This window comes from Oxyura jamaicensis, chromosome 2 (assembly GCF_011077185.1).
Source record: "Oxyura jamaicensis isolate SHBP4307 breed ruddy duck chromosome 2, BPBGC_Ojam_1.0, whole genome shotgun sequence".
Taxonomy (NCBI): domain Eukaryota; kingdom Metazoa; phylum Chordata; class Aves; order Anseriformes; family Anatidae; genus Oxyura; species Oxyura jamaicensis.
The window spans coordinates 60,587,197-60,596,359 of NC_048894.1; the positions used below are offsets into that span (position 1 = coordinate 60,587,197).

The 9,163-nt window shown below is 36.6% G+C and overlaps 1 protein-coding gene across 6 annotated transcripts in view; it reads left to right on the forward strand.

Annotated features, from left to right (window-relative positions):
- The window catches only part of GOLGA4 (golgin A4), a 61,042-nt gene extending 52,456 nt beyond the window's left edge, over positions 1 to 8,586 (forward strand). For 3 of the 6 annotated variants that reach the window (XM_035316672.1, XM_035316677.1, XM_035316675.1), the window contains 3 exons: positions 2,293 to 2,379; positions 5,120 to 5,183; positions 7,839 to 8,586. In XM_035316672.1, the coding sequence (XP_035172563.1) occupies positions 2,293 to 2,379; positions 5,120 to 5,149 (117 nt within the window). In that variant the 3' untranslated portion in view covers positions 5,150 to 5,183; positions 7,839 to 8,586. The remainder of the gene's footprint in view (positions 1 to 2,292; positions 2,380 to 5,119; positions 5,184 to 7,838) is intronic. The other 3 variants (XM_035316673.1, XM_035316674.1, XM_035316676.1) reach the window with 3 other exon arrangements.
- Positions 8,587 to 9,163: the final 577 nt, after the last annotated feature.

Sequence of the window (9,163 nt, forward strand, 5' to 3'; positions counted from 1 at the left end):
TTGTCTTTGGGGTTTTTTGTTGTCCTTCCCTGCAGCCCATCTTGTTCGTTTGTTTGTTTCCCTCTTCCTTGGCAGGTCCAGTGAAATGAAATGAGATGGCATGCTTAGAAAAAGCTGGCAACTTGTTGAGAATATCTGAATTTGGAGATACATGGCACAAACCATTAGGTTCAATAAAACTACATTTTCTACAGCCAAGTGAACAGCTGAACTGTCCGGCTGTACTGCACACTTAATATTAAGTCTTGCAGAATTCCTAGAGGACCGTTCTGGCAGATCCTTCTACTTACAGCTTCATTATGCTGTTTGGAGTCTGCTTTGAGGTCTGAAAGTCAGTCTGAATGTTGTATGTGTATAATAAATGTGTTTTGATCTGCTTGATACAGGGGAGAATGGAATAGAGTGGAAGTGTGTTCTGTCAGATTTGCTTTGGGCTTTGCTGCTCTCCAGCAGAGATGAAAAATTCTTGTAGATCTTTTTTTGGCACCTGGACATGCTTTTGTGCATTGTGGAATAACAAGGGATATCTCTATAGAAGTCAATTGTGATTTTTGAAGAGTCTACCTTTGACCAGTCCCTCTCAAATTATAGAGAGACTGATGGATATAATTGTAACAGTATTTTTTATGGAGATCGCCTACCCAAATATATAGACCTCAAAAAAAGAAATGGGGATGCAAGGTAGAATCTCTTATTACAGGACTGGTTATTGTATTTGTCAAATCTAAGGGTCTATCAGTAGGTAGATATGGAGGTGCATGCACTGTAAAATATGTGTAGGTATTCACACAGTTACTAGATTTTGTTTCTATTATAGTGAAATAGACTGCTTGAGAAATAACTATGCAACTGTGAATAGTATTGAATAATTCTGTTTTAGAATCACCCTTGTGGCTTCAAGAACTTGGAAAATTTCAAGTCATTGATAGTGGTGAATTACAAAATGCGTGTTTAGAGGAAATAAGGTTTTAGATAGCATCTAAAGCATCTATGATTTCATGCAGTATTTGCAGTGTTTGTAGATTTTTTGTTAATGTTTGCATGCCATTGTGTCCTGTAGAAAACTGTTGAGAGTGCTTTCTTGGTAGCTCTGTTGTAAGGTGTCGTAAGGAATAGATTCTAAGCTCGGTGCTTTCTTTCAGTCCTAGATAATTGTGATGAAGATTTTTATAAATGAAGTCAAAAAAGCATGATGTCAGTTCGGGACACTGAGCATGTTCCTCTGTGCATCTGGGTACTGCAGTAGAGGCACTTCTAAATTATGGGAACTATTTATATGTCAAAATGAAGGTTTTTCAACTGAAAGTGGTCAACAGGACTGTTTTTTTTTTCTTTTCATTTTTATCCCTAGTTAATGATATACAGAAACAGTTGTTGCAAATCAGGGAGTTACCTCTTGCTTTTAGCTGTGGTCATTTTTGTCATGCGACTGCTTTGTTGCTGCAGTCTCCCTCTTCACTCCACATGTGAGGCTGGTAATAAACAGTAGACCTCCAGAGCAGCAATCTTATCTCACTCACATTCTTGAAGAGCAGCAGTTACTGCTTTTGTAGCAGTCACCTTCTGTTTGAGCTGCACTGCGGTTATTGCTTTGACCTTTCTTGTAAAAGTCAGCAGAACCTTGTTTTGTGCCTTTTGGAATTTTTTGTTCCCGCTAATCTGTTTTTAAAAGAGAAATAATCATCGTTTGTTTTGCACAAAGGCTTGACATTTTGACATACTCCATCTGAGGCTATCTAAATGGTTTGCTATTTAAATATGACATTCTGTGTACCGACTAAAAATATTTAGACAACTGCTGTTCCATGTCTCACATTTGGATCTGCTTTCTCAGTGTTTCATTTCTTTGTGTTTCTTTACAAAATATTTGAATGATAGGAATATAGTTGGATTCATAAGGACTCTTTCAGGTGCAGTGTGCGTCAAAAGTTCTTTCCAGGAACGCCATATAAGGATGAAATGTGGTAGGAGCAGGATTTGGAACAGTATGACTGTGATTTCTTCATTAATGGAGTTTAAGTAGATACAATGGAGGTGACATCATATTAAAGTAGCTGCAGTTTGTGACAGTGTGAAATGAAGACTCTTCATGGTTTCCATGTAGTTCACATAATGTATGATGTCATGCAAATATGATGTGAATCTCGTGGTTATATGTTACTCCTTTCAATATGTTTTCTGTTGACATTACTAAAAATAGCATCCAGTATTCTGAAGTGAAAAGCATTTTAAAATATTACAAAGCATTTTAGGGCACATGAAATTGATTACAGATGATCTGTTTCTTTTTAGACAATGGCCAAGGTTATAACAACAGTTCTAAAGTTCCCAGCTGATCAGACTCAGAAGATACTAGAACGAGAAGATGCTCGACCATTGGTAAGTTGTGTAAGCACAATGAATTTATGCAAAAGAGATGAGGTAGCAAGAATAAGAAGTTGGAAGCTTTCTGTAGGTCTCCCTTTCTCCCTTTCTACCTTCAAGAGAACTTATCTCCTTCTCTTTGTCTTCTTCAGAGGAATGTCAAATTCTGGCAGTAGGTTTGAGTTTATAGCAAAAGGGGGGCGGGAGGTAAGACCAAGCATATTTTCTTAGCTAGAATTTCATATCACTGGTTAAAACATATTTGTGAAAGCTGTGGTACAACAGAACAAAGCAAGTTCAATCACTGCTACTATTCTGCAGGTCAGTTTTCAGTAATCTGAGAGAAAATTCATGTTTCTTAAACTCAGAAGTTTCTGTGGATTCATAGCAGTTTTCATGAAAAAAAAGGATTTATTTTTTTTACGGTCCTAGGATAAAATTTCTGACAAAAGCAAGGGTGATGTTTGCTTGTATAATAGAAAACTGATTAGCTCACTCATCTGGGATATGCATGATTGAAGTGAAATATATACTTTTAGGTTAGTTTTATGTCATAATCCTAATAAGATTTTGATTTTTATTTTTATTGTACTTAACATCAAAATATGTCAAGTTCACTATCAATTAGAATAGATCAAAATAACAATCTTAGGCACTCTAGTAACAGAGCACAGAAACCATTTCTCCAACTGTCTTGCCATCAGTGCTGAGTAACATTCAGCAGTACTGTAGCAATATTGGATCTTGCACAACTGTGAGGGGAAAAAGTAAAACGATGATAATTAATCTACATAGATACATGCATTAGAGAATAAAATTGGCTGAACACTGAATAGAGGATAATTCATTTTAATTGACCCTAAAAAAAGACTGCTTTTATTGTTGTTGTTTTTGGAATTATTCCTCCCCCTTCCTCCCAAATTTTGTGAGGAATAGAATGGAATGGTATTTACCAGGTAGGTGAATTTGGGATTGAGAAGCAGAGCACAAAGAGAAGAATATTTGAGCATAAACATTTCTTTGTTCTACTCTTACTACTTTATGTAGTGGAGGTATTTTTCATTAAGACAAAAACTGCAGTAATACTCTTTCTACATTGTATCTGAAGTTGACATTGTGATCCTCCTCCTTGTGGGTCACTGAGTAAAACATTTAGGAATTAAAGTGAGAACAAAATTCTGTTTTTGTCACGGGCTTTTTGTATGTATTTAACACTTTTTAGGAACAGAATTGAAAGAAAATAGTGAACATTTTCACGTGTAGTTACAATTTACATAATGCTACTACATGGAGTAGTTGCATTAAAATGCAGATGTAAAAAAATACCATTTCATCTGCTTGCAGTATCAAATGAGGAAAGTGTATGATACTTCAACATTTTCCTGTATACTTTGTAGCCTTGATTGTCTTGCTATCTTAAGTGTTCAATATACTTTTGAAATGATGTAAATGCTGTTAATAGTACAGCTGTAGTAAGTCTTGTGCATCCCAAACATGGTCTCAGGAAGCTCTCGTTTAAACCACTTTCATCTCTGCCGTATTATTTGAAATCAACACTACTCTTGCTTCAGAAATAATAAGACAAAATATAATTATTGCTTTCTTAAGACGCACTTTTCTTTTGGCAAGCTCCAGTAATACTTTTCAGAAGTATTTTTGAGTTGGTTAAAAGTGAGCTTAGAAAGATGGACCATATTTTTCAGTCCCTTCAGCTTTTTGGTATTTGAAACCTGGTCTTCCTAAAACAGATACTTGAAAGTTTTCTTTAGTATGAGAAGTTGCAACTTGAATTCATTCAACAAGTTTTGGTCCTTGGGTTTAAATTTCGGCTAGAACATACTTTGAATTACTTTGCAGACTGAAGTGCTTTGATTGTTAAGGATATCATAATTGAAAGAACGTAATGTCCTGATCAAATCTTCTTGGATTTCACAATCCCTTCTTGGCTCAGACCTAGCCTGTCAATTTTTCTCCTTTCCAAATCCACAAATATAAAATTAGACATCTAACAGAAACTCGAATATTAGGGCATGTTATGCATGCAATTAATGAAAGACTTGGTAATTTTTTTTTCAATTTCAAAGTTAAGTGTTTGTTTACTGCAGGATAAATTAATATTTGTGGTGAGTCTTTTGTAATTCTGTTAAAGACTAAAAAGAGTGGAGCAGTTGTCATAAATTATTCCGTTAAGAGATATGTTTGGGGTTGGTTTGCTTGCTGACATTTACTAACATGATCATAGTGTTTCCCCACACAATGCCAGAATGATGTTGGTATTTGAAAATACCCAGTATTTACTTCTCATGAGTAATAAATGTCTGAACTTACAACATGAATGTGCTTTTTTAACATAAAGCTTAGTTGTTTTTGTGTGTTCATTTATAGCCAAAAGGTTTATAAATAATTTTAATGTGTAAATTGCTAATTATCTGTGCTACTGAGAAAGAATAAACATGCATATGTTAGGAAGTGTCTATGAGTACTTACCCTTTTAACGTCTGGGTGGGTCTTTCTTAAACAGTGGGCATATGTTTAAGAGGTTTTTATTGAAAACTTTAACAAATTTCAAGGTAAATAAACATGTTAGACCAATATATATGTATCGCTAATCAGTTATTTGTTGTTGTTTTTTTTACTACATAATATCATAGTCTAACTGCGGCAATCTCATTTGTAAGCAGTAGATGTCCACAGAGTTCTTACCTACACTATTAACCACATAGTCCAATAAGCTGTTTTCTTCCTGGCTTTGTAGTTTGCCTCACCTCGCAGTGGTATCTTCTGAATATTCCATCAGTCTGTGCTTAGTTAGCATGTGGGTGAGTGAAGACTAATACATACTTGTTTTATTTGGAGATGAAACCTGTACTATGACAGTAATCATTCGCTTTTTTTTTCTTGCATGCTTTTGTTCATTAAAAACGTTTTCAAACGTTTTTGTCCTGTAAGTGTATGATAAACTTTGTTCTACTTTTAATCACGTTTTGCTTTACAAAGTCAAGATTGAAAACCAGTCTTTTTGAGGTATAAGAATAATGTTGAAATGTTGAGGTTCAAAACTCTCAATTATAGGGGAAAAATCAGATTTTAAATTACATGTAACATTAAATCTTATTCTACTTGGCTTTGTTTTGTCTTTATTCACTTTCTGATTTCTTTTTTTTTTTTTTTTGAGAATAGGCAAATAGATAAGTCAGATTCTGAAAGAGCCTGTACAGCTTTAAATGAATTTTTACATCTTATAGGATGATTTTTACATCTTATGAGGATTGATTATTTGAAAAAAGATAAGTGAAATATCCTCTGTAGAGGAATTAGGTATGATTGCTTTTAAACATCAGTACCTTTCTGAATCAGAGCTTTGGCTTGGCATCGAGAGCAGATAGAGCAGCGAGATTAGGGAGAACGTTTTGTGGAGCTTTATGCTTTCAGTTTATTGCCCGTTTTTTGAAAGTTTCATTTACATATTTTCATGATTAAACTGAAAAAAAATAATTGTAGTGTTACAGATAAGCAACAGCTGATTTCGGTCTAAAGATAAAGGTTGCATCTGATTAGCCTCACTAAACATGCAACATGAAAACAGTAGTGGTTGAGAACATGCAAGTAACAGGCAGCACGTTATGCACGGGCCAGGATTACCTTTTGAGTTGTTAGCGGTGCATGATCATAGAATCATTAAAGTTGGAAGAGACCTCCAAGGTCATCTGGTCCAACCATGCCCCTACCACCAATGTCACCCACTAAACCATGTCCCTAAGCACTACATCCAACGTTTCCTTAAATACCCTCAGGGACGGTGACTCCACCACCTCCCTGGGCAACCCGTTCCAATGCCTGACTACTGTTTCTGAGAAGAAATGTCTCCTAATTTCCAACCTGAACCTCCCCTGGCACAACTTGAGGCCATTCCCTCCAGTCCTGTCATTAGTTACCTGTGAGAAGAGGCTGACCCCCAGCTCCCCCCAACATCCTTTCAGGCAGTTGTAGAGAGCAGTAAGGTCTCCCCTGAGCCTCCTCTTCTTCAGTTCCCTCAGCTGCTCCTCACAGGACTTGTGTTCCAGGCCCTTCACCAGCTTCATAGCCCTTTTCTGGACATGTTCCAGGGTCTCAATGTCCTTCTTGTTGTGAGGGGCCCAAAACTGAACACAATAGTCGAGGTGTGGCCTCACCAGAGCAGAGTACAAGGGGACAATCACCTCCCTGGTCCTGCTGGCTATACTTAAACTCTTCAGATGGATTTTGTAGGATGTGGCCAGCATAACTTTTTTCTTTTCATCCTTTGCAACTGAAAAGCTTTGCAGAATTGCTGGGAATTGGTTCAGGGCATCTGCAGAGCTGGCTGGCTGTTGGCTGACCCACAGCACTAGGCTCAGCATGTGCTTCTGGCCTGCACCATCTCCACCACAGCATGGACCAGCGTAGGCCTTTGCACTGCCAGGCACCACAAGACAGCTGACAGCCTCTCTTCCTCTCTTGCAGTCATGTAAATAGAGCCTGCAATGCAAACTAACCTTTGTTTTGAAGGAAAAAAATTCTACTCAGCTAACACGGTCTCCACTTTTATTTTTATTTTGTATTGTCTTAAACCTTTCACTTTGAATACAACGAGTGCACTTTATTGCACTTAAAATGCATTTGGACTCTGCCTCTTAGCCTTGATAGCTTCTTGACAATTTCAGCAACTGTGTTCTCTAGCTTTCTGTTGAAAATATTTGAATTGTTAGCAATGATAGGACAAAGCTATTTACAACACTATTGCAGAAAGCATGTCTGAAATTTAAATTCTTGACATGCAGTCTGTAGTGCTGTATAAAAAGTTCTCAGCCGTTTTTGATGGCTCTCACAGGAAGGCATAGTTTTTGACTTACTGTCAGCAATTACCTATTACAGCTTCAAAACTTAAGCCAGTGTGTATGGAAGCCATTCAGCCCCCATTATTGGATTGTAGTTTCTTAGTTTATTTCAAATATTTTTGTGACATGTCAGTAATTAGCCAGCAAATGGAATAATATTCTTGCATGTATAAAACTTACAAATTAAGGTAATTTTGGCTCTATTGTGAACGTAATAAATCTTTTCCTGGTAGATGAGGCCGCCTGCTAGCCCCAAAATTTGACTTCATTTTGATTTTTATGACAGGCTTTATGCAGAGAGGACAGCTTTGTCCGAGTTTTTAATTTGATTGAAATGCAACATTGTGGTAGACTTATCTATTTCCAGTGAGACTCTTAACTTTTTTGTTACAAGTCTTTTTATTTTTTTCAATGACACTTTATCAACTGTTTTGAAAATATTGGAATTACTTGCTCAAAATCAGTTAATAATTCGGTCATCTGATTTACTTGAAATTCTTGCATCTCCTATTCTTATCAATGGCCCACAGTTTCACTATTATTTTAGTATTAAGCACTTCTAAGTTGCTTTCAGTGATGTAATATTTGTTCATTTCTTTTATTTTTTTATTCTTCTAGTCATGGCTACGACCATCTTGAAGAAATTGTGATGAGAATGTCTCATAACAGTGCTGCTTAGAAATACGTTTGTATCTCCGTTGTTGCCCCTTTTGAGGGGACAAGAGAAGCTATTATTCAAGGTCACAAATGGAACAGCAAGAACCAAAGCTTAGCACCACCTTTGGACCATGGATATAGTTAAAACTGCCTTGACAAGAAATGCTAATCAGGGGTTATCTGGTGATGAGTCTTTTTTCTCTTCTACTGAATACTGTCTTCTATTTTGTGTTAAAGGTTATTTTTTAAAAAGAGAGAAAAGACTATCCTAGGAAGGAATTGCCCGCTACTGTATCTCTATAGAGATTTCACTGGGAGTTTTTTAAGAGTTGAACTAAATGGTTTGTCTCTTCTATTTATTTTTTTATTTTTTGAATGAATTGTGCAATACATTTTTGGATGGATAGCAGTTGAGGTGATTTTCCTGATGAACTGGGCACTGGTTTGACTACTCCTTTTCCGATTCGATCTTCTGATTGTTTGCTAAAGATCACTTCCTATATGCTTTTGCCTACAATAAATCCAGATTGCAGTACCTCATTTGTTTACTCCTAGCTTTTGTACTTATATTTTCTGGAGGAAAAAGTACATTACTGTAAATTGTAAATAGTTAATACATAACTGTATCATATGCTGATCTGACTGTTGACAGCACTAATCTGACAGGAGCTGAGATTAAATAAACTTTATTTACTGTATAATTTTGGAACTTCTTGTGGTACGATTTTTCCTTTGAAAGGATCCACCAGTTTTGTTCTTGCTCCTTTTCAAGACATCCTTAGCTGAAACATTTCCAGGCTGAAATCCCTCTCATATGAAGAACTATTCAAGTACTTTGAACTGTAAGAAATCAGGAAATGTTCAGATTTTCCAGGGATCTCAATCTGTAAAACAGATGCATAGTGAACTGAAAAGCTGGCATGAGAGTAGGTTTGCTTTGTTAAGGTTTTAAATGACTGAAGGTGATCAGTCCTCCACAAATACAAATTTTAACAAGTGTCTATAGGAGCAACAAATCCTCCGAATATCTCATCTCTGAACATGAGCAGGCCTTTTAAATACACTGCCTGCCTGAAAGACGCTACTGAATAGTGTTACAAAGCAGTGATTAGTTGCTGATGCCAACAGGCCTGGAGCAGGCATCATCCTGTTCTGGGGATGATCAGTCTGTTCCTCTGGGTGCTCTCCTTTTAGACAAGGAAACCAGCAGGTCCTCCTGACTGCAGAAGGAGGTTTGGCTGGTATGGTCCAAACAAAAGGTTTGACTTGCTGTCCTGCCTCACGCA